The sequence below is a fragment of the Carcharodon carcharias genome, chromosome 1 (assembly GCF_017639515.1).
Source record: "Carcharodon carcharias isolate sCarCar2 chromosome 1, sCarCar2.pri, whole genome shotgun sequence".
NCBI lineage: Eukaryota > Metazoa > Chordata > Chondrichthyes > Lamniformes > Lamnidae > Carcharodon > Carcharodon carcharias.
This window is the reverse complement of record NC_054467.1, coordinates 46,278,123-46,300,805: the sequence shown is the minus strand read 5'-3', so window position 1 is coordinate 46,300,805 and position 22,683 is coordinate 46,278,123. Positions and strand designations below refer to the sequence as shown.

The window sequence follows — 22,683 nt, the reverse complement described above, 5'->3', positions numbered from 1 at the left end:
CGTAAGAGCCCAAAAAGGATTATAATTTCTCTAAATTGTTAATGAAAAAAGTCAGTGTTGGCTGTCCGGTGGCATTACTGTTCACTTAAGAAAAATGCCAATTGTATGTTTTTCGTGAGTCACTAGGAGGAGGTAGAAGGCAGAAAATATGCTTTTTCCCTGTGTTCTGTATGTGCTGTTGTAACTGCATTGCAGGGGCATTACAAGAATAAATTACAGTGACATTAATGAGCTTGTAATGTTGAAAACGAAAGGGGTTATCTCTGGGTGTGTTTCCCTGAAGGGCACAAATGAGAAAAGTAGGGAACGTTTGTGAATCAAAATGGAAAACTTGTCAGAGATTGTTCTACATTTTTGATTCATTCAGCTCTAATCTTGAAACTACAGTTCGGTAAAGACAAAGAAAATTCTTAAGTTTTAATTAAATATCTTTCTTTGGAAGTGAGCCTTGAATGTGCTGTGACGGCTTTAATATCTAGGTAAACGCAGCAGTCTGGCAAAAACCCCAAAACTGAACTTTGATAAATTAGGTGGCATTATGATAATAATCTCCTTGTCCTTGGTAGGTGATCAGACTGCGGCTCATGCTGTAAATTGCTAGGCAGGCTTATTAAATATTAAACTACTTAATGAACAGCATTAAGTAATATTTGTTTCTTTGTAAACTTTACTAATCTCGACGTCAGCATAAAATTTGTCCCGTGCTAAATGTCAATGTTAAACTGACCTTTGGTAGACAGTACCTTTAGTAGCCTAGATTTTGCCTTTACCATCAAATCTCCACTGAAACTGACAGCAACTTTGGGAGTCTGCGTACACACACAATAATGCGGAAATCCAGAAGTTGCTTCGGTGATTCTGCTCTCCTCCATATGGTGTGCTGTTATAGTCCCTCCAGAGTGCAAACCCAAAAGTAATCTGTGAATTGATGGAAGGTTCCATATTTACACTCTTAGTCTCACTGTAGAATCAAAGAAGAAGAACAGAGGGGTTCTTCTCAGTGTCTTGGCCAATATTTTATATTGCGTACATCACAAAAATAGATTATCTGGTCATTATCACATGGCTGTTTGAGAGAGCATGCTGTCTGCAAATTAGTTGCCGCATTTCATAGAATAGTGATTACACTTCAAAAGTTTTTTTTTAATCCCTTCACAGGGTGTGTGCGTCACTGGCTAAGCCAGCATTTGTTGCCCATTGCTAATTGCCCTTGAGAAGGTGGTGATGAGCCGCTTTTTTGAATCGCTGCCGTCCATGTGGGTATAGGTACACCCACAGCGCTGCAAGGAAGGAAGTTCCATGATTTTGACCCAGCGACAGCGATACAGTTCGAAGTCAGGATGGTATGTGGCTTGGAATGCAACTTCCAGGTGGTGGTGTACCCATTGCATCTGCTGCCCTTGCCCATCTATGAGACAGAGGTAAAAACAAAAAAACTGCGGATGCTGGAAATCCAAAACAAAAACAGAATTACCTGGAAAAACTCAGCAGGTCTGGCAGCATCGGCGGAGAAGAAAAGAGTTGACATTTCGAGTCCTCATGACCCTTCGACAGAACTTGCGTTCGAGTCCAAGAAAGAGTTGAAATATAAGCTGGTTTAAGGTGTGTGTGTGTGGGGGGCGGAGAGATAGAGAGACAAAGAGGTGGGGGGGGGGGGGTGGTTGTAGGGACAAACAAGCAGTGATAGAAGCAGATCATCAAAAGATGTCAACGACAATAGTACAATAGAACACATAGGTGTTAAAATTAAAGTTGGTGATATTATCTAAACGAATGTGCTAATTAAGAATGGATGGTAGGGCACTCAAGGTATAGCTCTAGTGGGGTTTTTTTTTATTTATATAATGGAAATAGGTGGGAAAAGGAAAATCTTTATAATTTAATGGAAAAAAAAGGGAAGGGGGAAACAGAAAGGGGGTGGGGATGGGGGAGGGAGCTTACGACCTAAAGTTGTTGAATTCAATATTCAGTCCGGAAGGCTGTAAAGTCCCTAGTCGGAAGATGAGGTGTTGTTCCTCCAGTTTGCGTTGGGCTTCACTGGAACAATGCAGCAAGCCAAGGACAGACATGTGGGCAAGAGAGCAGGGTGGAGTGTTGAAATGGTGACAGAGGTGTTGGGTTCATTGGCTGCAAAGCACTTTGAGATGCCCTGAGGCTGTAAAATGTGTTACATAAATACAAGCCTTTCCTTCTCTTTCCAACCTTGCTCCCCTGTTGCAAAAATGTCAAGTTTCATGATTCATATGTTTTATAACTTTCAGTGGGGATTGAAGTTTTAAAATGTAAGATAATGGGAAGAACCTGTTTTGGGAAGCTGGTAAACAGACTTAAAGTAATTGCAATTCAAAGGATGGCCTGTGTTTATTTATTCAGGTCTGAGATAGAAGTGTGAAAACACTAAACAATTGGTGACCTTTTTCTGAGTCTTGGTGGAGACGAGATGCTTACAGTTATCTCCATAAGGAGTTTAAATTATTCGTGTGGGCCCCAGATCAATGAAAAATTTAAAATCAATGGGTAAACAAGCGAAGATCTTAAAAGGGTCCATATACTTTTCAGATAAAAGGACAGGTTTAAAGTTGGAGGTAATTGATTTAAATTTCCATTTGGAACATCCCAGATATGCCACGTTGCTATGGAAATAGGTTATGCAGGGGAGTTAACCTTTTATTTTGTGTTCATCTGTATTTTCTCAGAGAAACCATTAGTCAGCCTGGGAGCAGTTCTGAAACAGGCAGTTTAGGCCTGGAGCTGGAACAGCTTGGAAACAGGCAGAGAGAATCTGCCGGATGCTTTAAAGGAGCTGTGGACCAGGAGCAGAGGGCTGTCAAAAATCAGCGGTAATTTGGAGTTGGAGTCATTAAACAAGAGTGGAGTAAGTCCCACGTTTGAGCTGAAGTGCCCACAATCGTAAGGTGCTAAAGGAAAATTGGAGCATAAGCATGGAAATTCAATCGTAGTCTCAGATAATTTATTGTCCATTTCCGTTGTAGTTCGAGAATAAGTGGGCATGCTAAACCTCCTACCCTCTTATTGATATGATCTGAAAAGATTTGTTTCAGCTTGACTTAATTTGGTTTTAGAAACTCTGATTTGCTGGTAATATTGAATTTTCTGTAGTAATGGTCTTTTTACTGTCCAGTGTTAATTTTCGAGTTTCATATATGGTTATAACCAGCTTAAGAACTTAAGGGTAGATTAAAGAGTCCTGATGGTTGAGTTTTAAAACTCAAGCAGACAAAGAATGAAGATATTCTTCCTTTGTGGTTTGTTTTTGTTTTGGAGAGGAGATATTTTTGTTTACAATGAATATTGATGACATTGGTGAGTGGTTTTTGAACCCTGAGCAGCATGAGGGAGAATGTCCTTAAACTGGGCTATTTTTATGTCCATTCAACTCATTCATACTATCACGCTTAGTAATTTTCCTAGGATGTTATTAGTTCTTGATACTTTCAACAGAAATGCTTAGAAAAATCAAGCAGACTATTGCATAATAGTGATTTATGCATTTATTTTCAACTGGAAACTACCATTTTGGCACAATCTGTCACATATATCTGGTTTAACTATTTATTGCCAAATCTGAATGGATCACATTTAAGTAATATTTAGTCCTCTGCCAGAACTGTTCACTATTCCAGGATCATCCTGGAATGCAACGATTCAAAGACCAGCTTCTTTTTCTATTGACCAACTATGTCCCCCCTCCCTGCCTCCTCGGCCCTCTATTCCAACGATAGTACAAGTTCATGGATGTCTTTGTCACCAATATTGATACTATCCATTCTGCTGCATCTCTCCGTTCCCTTTTTCCTCCAAGCCAAATATCCCCTAAGGTTATCTTTGACTAGTATTTTTTTCCTCTCCCCTTTTGCACTCCCTGAGTTCATCTTGCCTCTGGGACCCACCTCATACAGTTTCAGCCCTATTCCTATTTATGCTGAGCACCAAACCTCTTCTTGGTCCCCATGCTAGCTGATACTTTTAATGGCTCCTACTCCTCTGGCACCACCCCACCCTTTCAAATCTGCCATTATCAACCTGCCCCCAAAAACATCCCGTTGACACCTCAGTCCTTGCAAAATTCTACCCCATTTCCAATCCAGTACTTCCCAAACTTCTTCCCACTGTGATCCCATTTTGAAGCTTGAAAACTGCTGTGACCCCAGAGTGAGGGGTGGGGGTTGATTGATAAGAGGGCGAGTATAGTTGCGAGAGTGGGGTGTGTGTTGAGTTTGGGGAGGAGGTAGAGTTGAGAGAGAATAGGGGAAATAGAGTTGTTTCCCATCTTCCACCCACCATAACCTTAAGTTCATCCCAAAACACGGCTGTTTATATTGTAACTTCGCCAAGTCTTGTTTGCTCATGACCCCTGTGCTTGCTGACCAACATTGGTTCCTTGTCCGTGAAATACCCTGATTTTATGTTTTCAAATCCCTCCATTTCCCCAGCCTTCCCTATTTTTGTAACCTCAAGCGAAGCAACCATCTGAGAAATTTGCATTCTCCAATTCCGGCCCCTTGTGCAGCATCCTTGATTGAGGTACGTTCACATGAGAGGGAAGCTAGGACAAGCAAAGCCAGAGCTCCCTGAATGATGAAAGAAATTGAGAATAAGGTGAAGCTGAAAAAGAGGACATGTAAGATAGATGTCAGGTTAGTAATACAAGGGAGCATCAGGCTGAATATTGAAAGTTCAGAGAGGTAGTGAAAAAAAGAAATGAGAAGCAAAGTGACAGTATGAGAAGAGATTGACAGCTAGCCTAAAGAGAAATCCAAAAGTCTTCTATAGGTATATAAATAGCAAAAGGATAGTAACAACTGCTTCATTGATGACCTTGCTTTCATCATAAGGTCAGAAGTGGTGATGCTCGCTCAATGTTCACCATTTGTGACTCCTCCTATACTGAAGGAGTCCATGTCCAAATGCAGCAAGACCTGAACAATATCCAGGCTTGGGCTGACAAGTGGCAAATAACATTCACGCCATACAAGTGCCAAGCAATGACCATCTCCAACAAAAGCGAATCTAACCGTCTCCTCTTGACATTTCAATACATTATCATCGCTGAATCACCCACTATCAACATCCTGGGGGTTACCATTGACCAGAAACTGAACCAGCCACATAAATACTGTGGCTACAAGGGCAGGTCTGAGGCTAGGAATCCTGTGGCGAGTAACTCCCCAAAGTCTGTCTCCTATCTACCGGGCACAATTCAGGATTGTGATAGAATACTTTCCACTTACCTGGATGACTGCAGCTCCAATGACACTCAAGAAGCTCAACAACATCTAGGACAAAACAGCCCACTTGATTGGCACCCAATCCATAAACATTCACCCCCTCCACCTCTGACAGAGTGGCAATAGTGTGACCTTCTACAAGATGTACTGCAGGAACTCAACAAGGCTCCTTCAACAGCACTTTACAAACCCACGACCTCTACCATCTAGAAGGACAAGGGCAGCAGATACATGGGAACACCACCACATGCAAGTTCACCTCCAAACCACTCACCATCCTGACTTGAAAATATGTTGCTGTCGCTGTGTCCAAATCCTGGAACTCCCTCCCTAACAGCACTGTGGGTATACCTACACCACATGGATTGTAGCAGTTCAAGAAGGCAGCTCATCACAACCTTCTCAAGGGCAGTTAGGGATGGGCAATAAATGCTGGCCTAGCCAGCGACACCCACATCCCATGAATGAATTAAAAAAGAGTGGAGCTGATTAGGAACATTTAAGCATGGGCGCAGAGAGTATGGCTAGGGCACTAAATGAGTACTTTACATGTATCTTTATCAAGGAAGGAGACACTGCCAAAACTGTAGTGAAAGACGAGGTGGTTCAGGTACTGGGTGGGCTAAAAATTGATAGAAGTCGAGGTATTAGAAAGGCTTAACTGTACTTAAAGTGGTAAGTTACCAGGACCGGATGAGATGCATCCACAATACAGAGGGCAGTAAAGAAGGAAATTGCGGAGGCACTAGCCATAATTTTCCAATCTACATTAGACTCTGAGCTAATGCCAGAGAACTGGAAAATTGCAAATGTAACATATTTGTTCAAAGAAATGTGTAAAGAGAAGCCCAGCAATAACAGACCCGTCAGTTTAAGCTTGGTGATGGGAAAGCTTTGAGAAACAAGAATCTGGGACAAAATCACTTTGACAAATATAGATTAATTAAGGAAAGTCAGCTTGGAATGGTTACGGGCAAATTGTGTTTAGCTAACTTGCTGGAAATTTTGAGGAGGTAACAGAGGGTTGATGAGGGTAATGCGGTTGATGCAGTGTGTGTGGACTTCCAAAAGGCGTTTGATAAACTGCCACGGAACAGGCTTGCCTGTAAAGTTGAAACCCTTGGAATAAAAGGGACAGTGGCTGCATCAAAATTAAGTTGTCAGAGTGACAGGAAACAGAGTGTAGTGGTGACAGTTGACTTTTGGACTGGAAGAAGGTATATAGTGGGGTTCTCTAGGGATCTGTGTTAGACCACTGCTTCTCTTTATCAATACTAATGCCCTATACTTGGGTGTACAGGGCAAAATTTCAAAATTTGCAGATGACATAAAACTTGGAAGTTTTGTTAACTGTGAGATAGTGATAGACTTCAAGAGGACATAAACAGGCTGGTGGAATGGGTAGAATGTGGCAGATGAAATTCAGCGCAGTGTGTGAAATTATGCATTTTGTTAGGATGTACGAGAGACAAAAGAAAATTAGGGGTGCAATTCTAAAGAGGTTGCAGGAGCGTATGTGTACAAATCTTTGTAAGTAGCAGGAACAGGTTGAGAAAGTGGTTAAAATGGCATACAGAATCCTGGGCTTTAAAAATAGATGCATAAAGTACCAAAGCAATGAGGTTATGGTAAGCCTTTATAATGCATTGGTTTGATCCCAGCTGGATTATTGTGTCCATTTTTGTGCACTACACCTAAGAAAGGATGGCATTAGAGAGGATGCAGAAAAGATTTACAAAAATGGTTCCAGGGATGGGAAACTTCAGTTATGAGAATAGATTGGAGAAGCTATGTTTTTTCTCCTTAGAGTGGAGATTTGAAAGAGATGTTCGAAATCAAGAGAGGTCTGGTCAGAGTAAATAGGGAGAAACCATTCCACATGGCAGAAGTTTCAAGAACTAAAGGACACAATTTAAGAAGAATGGCAAAAGAACCAAAAGCTTTTTCATGTAGTAAATGGTTAGGATCTGGATTACACTGTGGTGGAGACATTGGGCCGTAAATTCCGATGGAGTGATAATTGAATCAGCTTGCCACTCTGCACAAAAGTACTTACTTGGAAACCCAGGCGATTCTATCTTGCTGACAGGCTGGGTGAGATCTGTGCAGTGCAGCTTGCTCCTGGGGCTTACCGATGAGGCCATCTCAGTCGCAGGTAAGTAATCCATGGCACTACGGTGTCAGGCCTGACCCTGGTGGTGGTGGGGGTAGGGGGGGGGGTGGAAGAAAGATTATGTCCTTTGGTGAGGGGGGCGGGGAGCAGAGCACCCCCATGGTTGTTAAGCTCTTTGAGATGTCTGGTGCTTGTGGAAAGTGCCATTTAAATGCACATCTTGCTTTTCTCATGTTCCTTTGTTGCCTTAGTGTCAATTCCTGTCTGATTATGTTGCATATGAGCCTTGGAATGTTTTACTAAGTTGAAGGTGCTATATAAATGCAAGTTTTTGTTATTTGCATGTTAAACCGTTTAGTTGGTGATGTCATTGATTTGTGCAGTGACTTTATGGTGAATGATAGATTTTGGTTCTGTCAAATTCTACTCCAAACTGTTCATGTGGGAATTTTTTGAAACAGAATGAAGTAGAAAGAAGTTCCATCTTTGATTGTCGTCGAATTCTCACAATGTCGGGTTGCTTGTCACTTCAATCTTTAACAACACCCAAAATTTTAAAGCAGCAATTCACAAATGTTGCATTTAAATTCTGACCAGCCTTTATGCATCAGTGCAATTTCATGTCTGGTATAACCGACAGCGAAATGAACATAAATATAACTTTATGCTCAACATTTAAAACTGGGAGTTAGTGTGTTTGACCTAGAATTCAGCTGCAAGCTTTGCAATAATAAGCTTATGTTGTAGGCCAGGAGGTTCTAATGTCATGTGTGTGCCTTGGCCTCGTTTTCAGATAAAAATTTCTACGCTGAATAAAAGGCTTTCTTTGCACAACAGTTCCTCTCTTGTCTCAGACAGCTGCCCCCAGATTTCTGTTGTTTAAAACTGCAAAACTCAAACCCTTTCTTTTCAGATTGTTTCCTTGTACCTTTGCAGAATTGGAAGAAATTCAAAATTAGTGCAGGTGGTGAATGAGTGTAAATGTAGAGTGAGGGATAATTGTATTTCTGCTAATGATTCCTTCAAACAAGTTCTCTCCACGCTCTGTTTGACAGTCCATCTTTTCCTTTGGTGTCAGGGCTGAGGCGTGAGAAAATTTGATTGAAAGAATGTACAGCATCCTTTTTGTAATTTTAAAACTGTAATGATACAACTTTATATTGCCAGAAGCATCTATTTATGATATTGCATTTATATATATTATTTATATAATGCATTATTTAAATGGGACATTTTAATATGGCAAAATGTCCCCAAGCAATTTAAAATGGTAGTTCATAACTAAGCAGAAGGCCATTAAAAAGTCTTTAACTGTTAAGGATACAATGCAGGCATCTTGTCATGCTCATTTTCAGTAAGTCGTTATTTTACTTTTTCCTATTAGTGGCTTTGCAATGTTATTTTTTTCTCAAGACTAACCTTGAACATGCTAATGGTACATTAAACATAATTGAAAAAGATGGAACTGACCAACATAACTCTCTTTGAAAGTACTTGGAAACAATTGATCGACCAATTTAAAACCACTTATTTTCAGAACAATTTTATGGGATCCAGCAGAGAAAACTGAGGAGATTACAACCTGATGATGGGCAGTCAGCAACTGGTTCAGAAGCAGCAGGGGATTTGTGCTTAATAAACCATCTGTGGTGGGCAAAGGAAGTACTGTGAGCGTTAAATCCTTTAATTTTCAAAAAGGAGAGTTCAATGTTGGAAATTATGGTACAGCATCATGGACAGAATAGAATGCATGAAAGAAAATGGACTCATATTCATCAAAAAGTGGGCAGTTATCAATAAAAATACTTTAACTTTTTCTTGGGTGAGGGTATCGAAAGTAAGATCTGAGTTTCCAGAAGATACTAAAATTGTGTGTGTGTGTGTGTGTGTGTGTGTGTGTGTGTGTGTGTGTGTGTGTGTGTGTGTGTGTGTGTGTGTGTGTGTGTGTGTGTGTGTGTGTGTGTGTGTGTGTGTGTGTGTGTGTGTGTGTGAGAGAGAAAATAATACGGAGCATTTCAGTTGAATTCAGGATTTGGATGTTTCAGTAAACTAGGTTAGTCGATAACAAATATCAAATTGTAAGCATGGGACACAATAAAGGAGTAGCTGTTGAATTGATCAGTTGTGTAGAAACTGATCAGGAAAGAGATTTGAGGATTGTTGAAAACTATCAACATATTGTAAAGCTACAATGAAAAAGACAAATAAGGTAATGTGTTGAACTAGCAAAGGGATGGAATACAAATCAAAAATAGGATGGTGATACTGAAGTGATTGAAGCCTATGCGAATTGTAGAGTATGGGTTCATCTTACATAGGCTTTTCATTGCTGTGCATTGTTTCAGCCTAACCAAACCATGCTGGCTTTTATGCTTCACTCATGCCTCCTCCCATTCTTCGTCATCTAACTCTCCATCAGCAGTACGCTCTATTCCCTGCTCCCTCAGATGCTTATCTAGCTTCCCCTTAAATGTTTCTGTACGCTTGACCTCAACTACTCACTGTGATTGTGAATTGCACATTCTCCACTTCCTTGGTAAAAAAAATTTCTCCTAAATTTCCTTTTATTTTCTTGGTAATCATCTTATATCACAAGTTTTGCTCTTCCTCAAAAATGGAACATAGGGACGTAAGGACCAGGAGTAGGCCATTTGGCCCCTTGGGGCTGCTCTGCCACTTAACTAGGTAATGGTTGATCTTCTATCTCAACACCACCTTCCGCATTATCTCAGTATTCCTTGATGTCATTGATATCTAGAAATCTATCGACCCCTGCTTTGAACATACTCAATAACTGAGCCTCCATAGCCTCTGGGGTAGAGAATTCCAAAGATTCACCACCATATGACTGAAGAAACTCCTCCTCATCTTGGTCCTAAATGGTCCACCTCTTATTCTGAGACTAGGTCTCCTAGTTCTAGATCATCCCAGCCAGGGGAGGAATCCTTCCTGCATCTACCCTGTTGAGCCCTGTAAGAATTTTATATGCTTCAAGTAGATCATCTCTATTTCTTCTAAATTCTGGAGAATACAGGCCCAGCCTCCTCAATCTTTTCTCATGGGACAATCCTGCCATCCCAGAGATTAGTCTGATGTACCCTCGCTGCACTCCCTCTATGTCCAGTATATTCTTCCTTAGGTAAGGAGACCAAAAATGCACACAGTATTCGAGACTTGATCTCACCAAGGCTCTACAACAACTGCAGCAAGACTTCTTTACTCCTGTACTCCAATCCCTTGCAATAAAGGCTAACGTACCATTTGCCTTTCTAATTGCATGTTGCACCTGCATGTTAGCTTTCAATGACTTATAAACGAGAACACCCAGATCCATTTAGACATCAACATTTTCCAATCTCTCCCCATTTACGAAACACTCTGCATTTTTGTTTTCCTACCAAAATGAATAACTTCACATTTTTCCACATTACATTCCTTCTGCTGTGTTCTTGCACACTCAGTCTGCCTAAATCTCCCTGAAGTCTCCTTGCATTCTCCTCACAACTCAAGTTCCCACCAAGTTTTGTGTCATCAGCAAACTTGGAAATATTACACTTGGTCCGCACATCCAAATCATTGATATAGATTGTGAATAGCTGGGGCCCAAGCACTGATCCTTGTGATACCCTACTAATCACAGCCGACCAACCTGAGAATGATCTGTTTATCCACTACTCTCTGTCCGTTAACCAATCCTCAGTCCATGCCAGGATATTTCCCCCAATCCCATGAGCTCTAATTTTGCTTACTAATATCCTCTGTGAGACCTTACCGTAAGCCTTCTGAAAATCCAAATACACCACATTCACTGGTTCTTCCTTATCTATCCTGCCAGTAACATCTTCAAAAAAAACTCAACAGGTTTGTCAAACATGATTTCCCTTTCGTAAATCCATGTTGACTCTGCCCAATCTTACCTTTATCTTCTAAGTCATCAAATCCTTTATAATAGGTTCTAGCAATTTCCCTACTGCTGATGTCAGGCTACCAGATCTGCAGTTCCCTGCTTTGTGTCTCACTCCTTTCTTAAATAGTGGGGTTACACTTGCTACCTTCCAATTTGCAGGCACTGTTCCAGAATCTATAGAATTTTGAAAGATGATCACCAATGCATCTACAACTCTACAGCCACCTCTTTCAGCACTCTGGGACATCAGGTCCAGGCCATTTTCAGGCCCATTCATTTCTCCAGCACAATTTTTTTTACTAACAATTTTAGATCCTCAATCTCACTTGTTCCATGACTCCCGAATAGTTCAGGGAGGTTTCTTGCATATTCTCCTTTGAAGACAGATACAAAGGGTGGGATTTTCTGATACCAGCTGCCACAGGACCTGAAATTCCTGCACAAAGACAATGGACCTTTTGCTGGTCTGTCAAATTTTCCATCCCGCCAGCAATGATCCCACATATTCCCACCCAAAGTATTTGTTTAGTTTCTCTGCTGGTTCATTATCTCCCATTATAAATTCTCCATCCTCTACCTGTAAGGAGCCCACATTTGTCTTTACTAACCTTTCTCTTTTGACATACTTATCAAAACTTTTATAGTCCATTTTTATGTTCCTCACTAGTTTACTTTCATATCATAATTTCTCTTTATTTATCAGTTTCTTGGTTCTCCTTTGCTGAAATTTAAAATGCTCCTAATCCTCAGGTTTACTACTTTTTTTGGGCAACTTTATATGCCTTTTTCTTTGACCGAATAGAATCCTTAACTTGTTAGCCATGGTTGGATCACTTTTTCCTGCTGGCCTTTTGTGCCTTAAATGAATGTAAATTTGTTGCAAGCCATGTATTAATTCTCTAACTGTGTCCACTTTATCAAAATCTTCCATAATTTTAATGACTTCTGTTAAGTTAACCCACTTAGCCATTTCTTTTCAGAGAAGGGATAACTAGGCTTTTCTGATAGGCATAACTTTACAGTTTGGGCATCATCCTTGTAAATCTTATTTGCATGGCCAATGGTGTCTCAATATCTTTTTATTTGTGGTCTAATACAGTTGGAAGAACATTGTTGTGTTTGAGAGGAGAAAGCATTGGTAATTAAAGTTGATAAAGCAATGTATTGGAGATATAAGAACTGAACCATGGTTAATGAAGTTGGACTGTTCCTCATTGAAAAAAGAGAGACTTCAGGGTGACCTGGTAGAATATTTCTGAATGTAAAGGTGATTTATAAATATATTTCACAAAAAAATGTACGAAGGTGTTCAAAAGCTTGGGACAATATTAATAAATAACGATTGAGTTGGGAATTCAGACAAAATGATTTTGCACAAAAGAAAATAAGCACGGAATGATTGTCAAGGAACAATATTAAAGCTAATGGCACAAATGATCCAAAGGAAAATTATATTGGTTTGTGGAAATAACAGGATGTTGAGGGATATGATGGGAATTTAGGCTTGTGGGAACCCAAATGGCAATTTCTTCTTAGCATATATTTTTCAAAGTGTGAGCCTTTCATTTCAAGACCTTGTGAAAAATGTGACAAAGATTGGATCCTTTTCATAATTAGCTGAAACTGAATTTTGACGTGTTAATAGCTAATAAATAATTTTTAACTTTGCAGGATTTGGAAATTGTTTATTCTTATCTTCATGGAATGGAAGCATTGTCCAATTTGAGGGAACACCAGCTGAGGTAAGAGTGACTATTAGAAAATGTTGAATATTTAAATATTCTAATCACCCCTTTTTCTTCTTTATTCTTTTGTGAACGTGGCTGTCGCTGGCAAGGCCAGTATTTGTTGCCCATCTCTGATTGCCCTTGAACTGAATGGCTTGGCATGCCATTTCAGAGGGCAGTTAAGAGTCATCCACGTTGCTGTGGGTCTGGAATCACATGTAAGCCAGACTGGTTATGGATGGCAGATTTCCTTCCCTGAAGGACATTGTTTTTACTTGTTTTACTGCAACTCTCCTATAAATAAAAATTTAGTATTTTTAAAAGATAATTGCACTATCTTTTAACATTAATAAAATGTTGCATTTTATAGACCAATTATTCTTCCGTGTTTTTTAACATGTTAGTGGACTATGCTCAAGAATTGTATGATTTAATTAGGTCTGTGACATATCTGCATTTTATTTGTTAGGTTACAATTGGATTTTAGAAATGCATTCACTGTTAAGTTTGAACATTCGCTATTCATTATTATTGGAACTGAGTCAGCTATGAGAGCTGAAGTTTATTAAGATGCAGATTTTACCCTGACAAATGTACAATAGGGTATGTGTTGTGTAAATTCTGTCATCCTGCAGTTCATTTGGTTGTTGCAAGTATGTATGGAATGGACAACACTGATAGGTCTCGTTCTGCCAACAGCAGAGCACCATAAAAAGAAAAAAGGCTTTCCCCAAAAAGTGAAGGGACTAAAAAAGACTGTCCTCTAGACCTGATGATGCGCATGCTAGGGTTTTAAAAGAGGTGGCTGCAGAGATAGCACATTGGATTTGCATTGGATCTTCCAGAATTCCCTAGATTCTGGAATTATTCCCATGGGTTCAAAGGTAGAAAACATAACCTTGCTATTCAAGAAAGAAGAGACAGCGTAAACAGGGAACTGAAGGCTTGTTATCCTGTTGTTAGTAGAAGGGAAAATGCCAACATCTATTAGGGATACAATAATGGGACTTCAAAAATCATAATGTGATTATGTGGCATCGGCACGGATTTATGAAAGGTTAATTGTGTTTAGGGTTTTTTGACGTTATGACAAATAGGATGGAGAATGGGAACCAATGGAGGTAGTTAATTTGGATTTTCAAAAATAATTGGACAAGATGCCAAACAGGAGGTCATTATATAGAATTAGAGCTCATGGGATTAGGGGTAATAATTTAGCGTTGGTTAACAGACAGAAAACAAAGTCTGAACAAGTGGGTCATTTTTAGGATGGCAGGTTGTAACTAGGGAGGTACTGCAAGGATCAGTCCTTGAGGCTTAGCTATTTACAGTCTATGTCAATGACTTAGATGAGGGGACTGAGTGTAATGTATCCAAGTTTTCTGTCAATAGAAAGATGAGAAAATAATAGTAAGGAGGACACAGGCTGCAAAAGGATTTAGACAGGTGAAATGAGTGGGCAAGAAAGTGGAAAAATGGAATATAATGTGAAGTTATCCACTTTGGTAAGAAAAATAGAAAAGTAGAATATTTTTTACATGGTGAGGGTCTAGGAAATGTTGACACTCAGAGGGACCTGGGTGTCCTTGTTCACAAATCACAGAAAGTTAACTTGCAGGTAGAGCAAACAATTGGAAAACACGTGGTATATTATTACAAAGGGACTGGAGTATAAAAGTAAAGTATCTTACTCCAGTTGTGTAGGACACTGGTGTGATCACACCTAGAGCACTGTGCAACGTTTTGGTCTCCTTATCTGAGGATAAATGAACTAGCAACAAAGGTTTATCTGTCTGATTCCTGGGATGAAGAGATTGTCCATGAGTGATTTAGTAGCTTAGGCCTATATTCACTGGAGTCTAGAAGAATGAGAGGTGATTGAAACATAAAGTTCTTAAGGAGATTGACCGGGTAGATACTGGGAGGGTGTTTCCCCTTGATGGCCAGTCTAGAACTAGGGGTCATAGTCTCAGGATAAGGAGTTCGCCACTTAAGACTCGGATCAGGAGAACTTTCTTCACCCAGAGGGTTGTGGATCTTTAGAATCCTCTACTTCAGAGGGCTGTGGATGCCCAGTCATTGTGTATCAGATATTGATAGATTTTTGGATACTAAGGGGATCAAGGAATATGGGGAGAGCTGTAGATGACTAGAAAATCAGCCTTGATCTTATTGATTGATAGAGCAGGGTTGAGAAGCCAAATATATCACTCCTGCTCGAATTTCTTTTGCACAAGCCAACAGACTTCTGCATCTAATAAAAACAAAAAACTGCAGATGCTGGAAATCCAAAACAAAAACAGAATTACCTGGAAAAACTCAGCAGGTCTGGCAGCCTTGGCGGAGTAGAAAAGAGTTGACGTTTCGAGTCCTCATGACCCTTCAACAGTTCTGTTGAAGGGTCATGAGGACTCGAAAAGTCAACTCTTTTCTTCTCCGCCGATGCTGCCAGACCTGCTGAGTTTTTCCAGACTTCTGCATCTACCTGGATAATGCTTTGCACCACCCTGCTTCCTGTCTCTCTCCCTGTTTTTATGTCTCCATTACATCTTCTCTGATGTCAGCAGTGTTTGCATTAGAGTTTCTCATGTGTCTTTTCTCTTTAACTGAAATTTCCTGTAGCCCTGCTTCATGGGGGCGTGGCATTGATAATGCCTTCTTTGTTTTTCTCTGCTTTCATTTATTCCTCTTAGGATAAAGACAGGGTGTTGATTTCTAATCACAGCATTTATCAGATCAACTTTACTGTCATATACTTGATCCCATTGTTTAGCATGTACGTAGAACAGAGTTGTAGAATTCTTTCTCAGATAATTATCAATTCTCTTTTGAAGGCCTTGATTGAATCTGCCTCCACCACATTATTAGGTAGTGCATTCCAGATCTTAAACATTCATTAATCCCATTTTGCCTCCCATCTTCACTTTTTGGAGCATCAGCTCTTTAAGGTTCGCTTGTTCATTACTCTACTAACTGCAGCAACTGTAATACTCATTCACCTCCAGTTTCACAAACACAATCTCAATAAGAGACAGTAATTTACATGTGCCTTACCCAATTGAATTGGCACTCAAAGTAAATCACCAAATGAAGATAAATTCATTACTTTTCTAAATTTCTCTAATCTGTCCAGAGTCATTTTGGGCATTATGCAGCTTTCTTGCCTGAACATTAAATTATTTTACTTTTGGGACTGTGGTTTTGGTCCCTTTCTGTCCAAGGAGCAAGGTTGGGCCTCTGGATATGGACTTTTTGTCAGGCCACAGCTCAGATGGAGTGTTGCGTGCCTCAGCTGTTGGCCTGATTGTTTTTTTTTGTGTCCTGAGTCTGTTTATTTCAGATTTTTTTCCCCATCTCCTCCATATTCTTAACCTTTTACTTGCATGGGCTTTTCTAACTCATTCCACTATTTTAGTTATCTGTACATTCACTTGTTCTTGTGTCTCTTCATTGCCTTGCACAAGTGATCTTGTACATTAGGTTTGTACTTCAACATTAACTTGTCTTGGTGTTCAGACTGCCGCCTTCTCTTTTCCCCCCCTTTCCACCCCAAAAGATTTTGCTTATTCCTAGAACGGAAGTGCACCTGAAAAATTAAATTGTCTTTTCATAGATGCTGATTGATTTGCTGTGTATTTTCACTGTTTCCTGTTTTAGCCATAAAATTAAATATTATTTTCCTGTTCGGTAATTATAATATAAATAATGAAATGTTTATTTTGAAAATTTTGTTCTACACTGCTTGGCAGGAAAAAATTGAGAGATTATTTGCAGTTTGAGTGTGACCGAAAATATATTTTTCTATTGCAGATTAATGTGTGAAACTGTCAGATATGAAAGACATGAAGCAAATGAAGTCCTATACTAGTAAGTGATTGCATTTGTTTTCAGACATGTTGATCAATGTGTAGGATTTATAAGCTATAATTTTTAACTTTATGATCCTGCTGTTTATTATATAACTTCAGATAACTTTGTCGTCGGATATAGTACTATTTCTAAAAGTATTAGGCTGAGTAAAAGAAAACACTACAAATATCAATTATGCTGAAAAATATATTTGAAGTATTTTGTCTCCTCTTAATTAAGAATACACACACAGCCATCTGCTTCTGAACTCCAACTTCATGTGTGAAAACCAGAAGGTTCCTTTATTCCTTATTCTCCACCAGAGGGCAATACATCCAGGACTTAACACACCCTACTGTCAGGTTTTATATAACACTTTTTAATGAAAATGCCCTTTTACAGAAAAAGCATGAACATCAAACACAAACATCACATCTCCTCTCCCTTTAGCCAGGAAGAAATCGGTCAGGCGGTTTGCAGATTTGCTTTGGGCTAGAGAACAGTGTTGGTTTAGGTATTTCATTTTGTTTGCTTAGAAATAGAAGGTTTTGCTGTTCCATTTGTTTCTGTTCAGGTTCAACAGTTGCAACTACAGGTGCTACAGGTTTGTTATTTGAATCAAGTTGGGTTTCACCAACTGGAGCAGATGTTTCCCAGAAATCTTCCACTGTGACTGGGGATCCCTGGAAATTTGGTTCCTTGGATTTGGCTTCTCTAATCTGGTCAGGGTGTCTCTTCCAGATTCCACAGGAAGATTCAATATCATAGGTCAGTGGTCCTCAACGCTTTATGATTCTTCCCAGGAGCCACTTTGGTGTCCTACAATAATTTCGGACCCAAACAGATTGATCCAAATTAAACTCATAAGCTGGTTTACTTGGGTCATGTGACCGTTTCTGATCAAGTTGCCTTGAACCAATCTTTCCTTTCAAATCCGGACACAGCAAATCCTTTCTGGTATGCAATCATCTTCCAAACAGCTCAGCAGGAGATACACCTGTTGTCGGATGTGGAGTGTTACGATACATCATCAAAAAGTTCTTCATTTTCAACTTCCAATCTGTTCACGTCCTCCCTTTCAACATGGCCATTTTGAATGTCTGGACAAAGTGCTGCGCTTCACCATTTGATGATGGGTGGTAAGGCAAGATGAGAATCTGCTTGATCCCATTGTTTTTCAGAAATGTTTGAAATTCACATGATGTGAACTGTGTGCCATTGTCAGACACAATCTGCTCTGGCAATCCAAAAGTAGTGAACACATTCCGGAGAACATCAATGGTCTTTGCTAAAGTAGTCGACTTTATGGGAATAACATGAGGCCACTGTGCGAGCATCCACCACAATCAGGAACTTATGTCCAAGAACTGGCAAAGTCCACAGGAAGTCTCTGCCAGGGCCAACCCCAAGGATGTAATGGGTCAGGTACAGGAGAAGACTTCATTTCTTGGCATGGAAGGCAATCACTGACCATGCCTTCGATGTGGCCTCCATACATGTAGACGAGCTGATGTTTTCATTTTGATGATTCCCATGTGACTGAGGTGAAGCTCTTCTAACACTCGTGTTTGGAATTTTGGAGGAATGACAACTCTGATTCCCCATAACAAACAACCATCTTGTAGATAAAAACAAAAATACTGCGGATGCTGGAAATCCAAAACAAAAACAGAATTACCTGGAAAAACTCAGCAGGTCTGGCAGCATCTGCGGAGAAGAAAAGAGTTGACGTTTCGAGTCCTCGTGACTCTTTTTTGTTTTTATCTCTGTGTTTAATTGACTGCCACTGCTCTTCAAGAAATGCCTACCTCCTTGAAGAAGTTCTGTTCGTCACTGCGACAAGATTTCCGTATCTCTCTTTTGCCTTGCTCACCTTCATTGCTTTTGATTTCTCTCCTGGTGTTTGACAAGGTGTTTCTAAAACCCGCTTTCACAGCCATATCTTCTTTCTCAGTGACTGTCTCCGTCTCCGACTTACCCCACGTGGATTTCAACTGAAATTCCACCCCTCATGTTTCGAACCCACCCAGGATTACAGGTATTTCCGGGACATAAAACATTTCTCGGACTGCTGTTCCCATCACATTCTGAGATCCACACTCAGTGCCGTGTGCCGCCATATGAACACACTCGACCTCTCCCCCCAGCAGCACCGCCGTACCCTTTTTCAAAGCTGCCCGTGCCCCCAGTTTCATTTTATTCTTCGTCTCATCCGACGCCTCAACAAGAAACTTTTTCTCTTTCTCTCAAGTGCTAAGGAACATAAGCTCCAACAACTCATCGACACCAAGACCCATCTAGGACCCTCCACCCCTGCCTGTCCCTCCGTCCCCACCCCATCTTCCAATCCCAGTCCCAGCCGTGTATTCACTATACCCCCTGACCTTCCCCTCTCCGATGCTGAACATTCAGTGCTCAGCAAAGGACTTAGTTTCATACCCTTACGCCCTCACCTCAATGAATTTCGGGCTCGGCATGATGCTGAATTCTTCTTCCGCCGTCTTCGTCTCCGGGCTCACTTCTTTGGGCAGGAGTCCTCTCCCCATTCAACGGATCCTTTCACCCACCTCCAATATTCTCCCTCCACCTGGACCCCTCCCTCTGGATTCTTACCTTCTCTTGATCTTTTCATTGAGAACTGTCGGCGCAACATTAGTCGTCTCAATTTCTCTGCTCCTCTCACCCATTCTAATCTCTCTCTCTGAACTTACTACACTCTGTTCGGTCGAAGGGTCATGAGGACTCGAAACCACAACCATCTTGTAGAGTCAGCTCAAATCTATGCATGTAGTAAGATTTAAGCTCAGTAGCCACTTCTTGAGATACACACCCCAACCCTTCTGTGTGTACAAGTAAACTTTGGAGAGCACAGCACCCCTCTGTTTCAAGTTGAATTTGGGCTGCTTTAACAGGTAACATGTCTATCTGGTTCACATTGAAAGCAGTGACTTTACTTTGGATTGTGGAGCTGTGGTGTACAGAAGTTCCATGATTCTCAGTAGAGCAAAATGTAATTTTGTACTGGTAAGCAAATAAGATCTGTGCCCTCCTTTGTAGGCATGCAGTGGCAAGTGTCAGGATTTGAGACTTCGGGCTAAGCAACCAGGTCAAAGGCTTATGGTCTGTAATTAACATGAATTTACACCCATACAAATATTGGTGGAATTTCTTGACTCCATAGATTAGTCCAAGAGCTTCCCTCTCAATTTGGGCATAATTTTGTTCTGCCTTGGACATGTGCGTGAGGTGTATGCAATGGGCCTTTCGTTACCATCAGGAAATTTGTGGGAGATTACAGCTTCAACACCAAATCCAGATGCATCACAAGCTAGGCTGATAGGTAACTTTTCATTGAAATGTCTCAGGACTTTAGCAGAAGTGAGCTCTTGCTTGAGTTTCTTGAAAGTTCCTTGACAGGCTTGTGACTAATCCCATTTGGCATTCTTCTTTGGATTATTCAGTGGTGCTGCTTCGGTAGCCAAACTGGAAATGAACTTGCCGTAGTAATTCCCAATTCCCAAAAAGGAATGAAGCTCCTTAACATTTTTGGGCTGTGGTGCATCCTTATTTTAAAATTTTTTCATGGGATGTGGGTGTCATTGGCTAAGCCAACATTTATTGCCCATCCCTAATTACCCTTGATCAGGGCATTTAAGAGTCAATCATATTACTGTGGGTCTGGAGTCACACGTAGGCCAGACCAGGTAAGAACGGCAGATTTCCTTCCCTAAAGGACATTAGTGAATCAGATGGGTTTTTTACGACAATTGGCAATGGTTTCATGGTCATCAGTAGACTTCCTAGGTTCCAGATGTTTATTGAATTCAGATTTCACCATCTGCCGTGTTGGGATTCAAACCTGGGGCCCCAGAGCATTACCCTGAGTCTCTGGATTACCAGTCTAGTGACAATACCATTACGCCATGCCTCCACCTCTCTGGATGAGGTTGAGAGGCCAGTTTTGTCGATCACATGCCCCAGCTACTCCACTAAGGGCTTCAGGAATGAGCATTTAGATTTCTTACAGCGGATGCCACATTTTTCCAGTCTACGCAGGACCCTGCCTAGGTTCTCTAAATTGAGTTGGGAGGTTTTTCCCAGTGATGAACATGTCGTCTTGGAAGCAGATTACACCAGGGAGGCCCTCCTATATTTTGTCCATGGCCTGCTGGAATAAGCTGGTGATGATGTGATCCAAATGGTAGTCATTTGCATTGATATAGACCTCCGTGCGTGCTGATAGTTATATGCTTCCTGGAATCTTCATGCAGCTGCATTTGCAAAAATGCCTGTGAATAGGTCAAGCTTTGTGAATAATTCACCTCCATTCAGAGCAGCGAACAGGCCCCAAATTTTCAGTAGCAGGTACTGATGTACTTCCAGGAAAGGATTAATGGTGATTTTATATTCACCACATACTCTGATAGACCCATCATCCTTCATTGCTGGGACCATTGGAGCTGCCCACTCTGCATAATCAACTTTCTCAATGATCTGAGTTCAAGATTTCAAGTCGTTCTAGTTCCTGCTCGATTTTCTGTTGCATTGAGTAGGGAACTGAACGTGACTTGGAGGAGCTTTGGCCTTCACAGCAAGTTTGGCTTCAATGTCTTTAATAACTCCAAGACCTTCTTTGAAGACATCAGTATGCTTGTCTAACAAGGACTGCAACATGGGGTTGCAATGTACTTTATTTATTTTATTCCCGTCCAGCCGAATTTCTTTTAGCCAGTTCCTGCCCATAAGTGATGGACAATGCCCTTTCACAATGATATGTGGTAACCTTGTTATTTGATCTCCATATTTAGCTTGAATGGACATTTTTCCAAGTATATTCACAGGCTCACCAGTGTAGGTGCTAAGCTGGAGGAGGGTTTTCTCCAATGGACATTTCTTGAAAATTTTCCCCCATGTCTTCTCTGAAGCAATAGAAACAGATGCTGCAGTGTCAACCTCCATTAAAGGCAATACCAGCATCTAGTCCTTCATCTAGTTTCAGATCAGACTGAATGCGACACAATTGCTCTTCCTCGTTGATGCTGTTAGTTCCATTTTCTGTCTCGCCTGGACTTGAATTACTTTTGTATTTTGTTTCCAAGTAATGTGTCTTTTTAAACTGTTTATTTTCAAGTGCGACTTGTCTGTGTGTTCTTTGTGACACCCTTTCCTTGGCAGTACTGCTTCACTGTGATCAGCCTTTGATCTACATGTACACTCCATGTGTCCTTTTTTTTCCACAGTAGCGACAATCAGTGGTTTTCCACTTACAGGCTTCTGTATTATGCCCGATTCCATTACAGCAGTAACATGTTTGAAAGCAAGTATACCCTGACGTTACTATTTTAACTTTGGTATTGTCAGAATGCACTTTCAAATCCCCAGCTTGTTTCTGTGCCATTTCTATGTGCAATCTTGAGTGAGGTTGGTGGGGTGGGGGGGAGGGGGGCACTTAGTGCCTGATTGAGGGGTGGGGGGTCACTTAGTGCCTGATTGAGGGACCCAGCATCGGGAAGAGGGAGGGGAGCTCCCTGAGAGCCATTTCCCTGCTGTTGCTGCTGACCACCCCCATCTTGTGACCACCCCATCACTCACCTGTGGGCTGCAATCCAATGATGATACTAGGCTTCCAGTGGATGTTGTACCAGCAGCATCCACCGCTTTCTCCCAGTGGTGCTGCCATTTCACAGGCTTGGCAAACGGAACTCCCGTCCTCAGGGTCCTTGATATCGGGGAAGGCTCGTTGTTGGCCTGTCAAATGTCTGAGTGACATTTAATTCGGCCAGCCTTCCCTAAAAGAGGCAATGCGGGTCTCCCGCCAGCTGGACTGGACCCCCATCA

At 40.9% G+C, this 22,683-nt stretch overlaps 1 protein-coding gene across 1 annotated transcript in view; it reads left to right on the top strand.

The window, feature by feature from the left end:
* rapgef2b (Rap guanine nucleotide exchange factor 2b) overlaps nucleotides 1-22,683 on the top strand; it is a 552,839-nt gene that overhangs the window by 151,498 nt on the left and 378,658 nt on the right. The window contains exons 2-3 of the mRNA XM_041188696.1: nucleotides 12,941-13,011; nucleotides 16,807-16,863. Of these exons, the coding sequence (XP_041044630.1) occupies nucleotides 12,941-13,011; nucleotides 16,807-16,863 (128 nt within the window). The remainder of the gene's footprint in view (nucleotides 1-12,940; nucleotides 13,012-16,806; nucleotides 16,864-22,683) is intronic.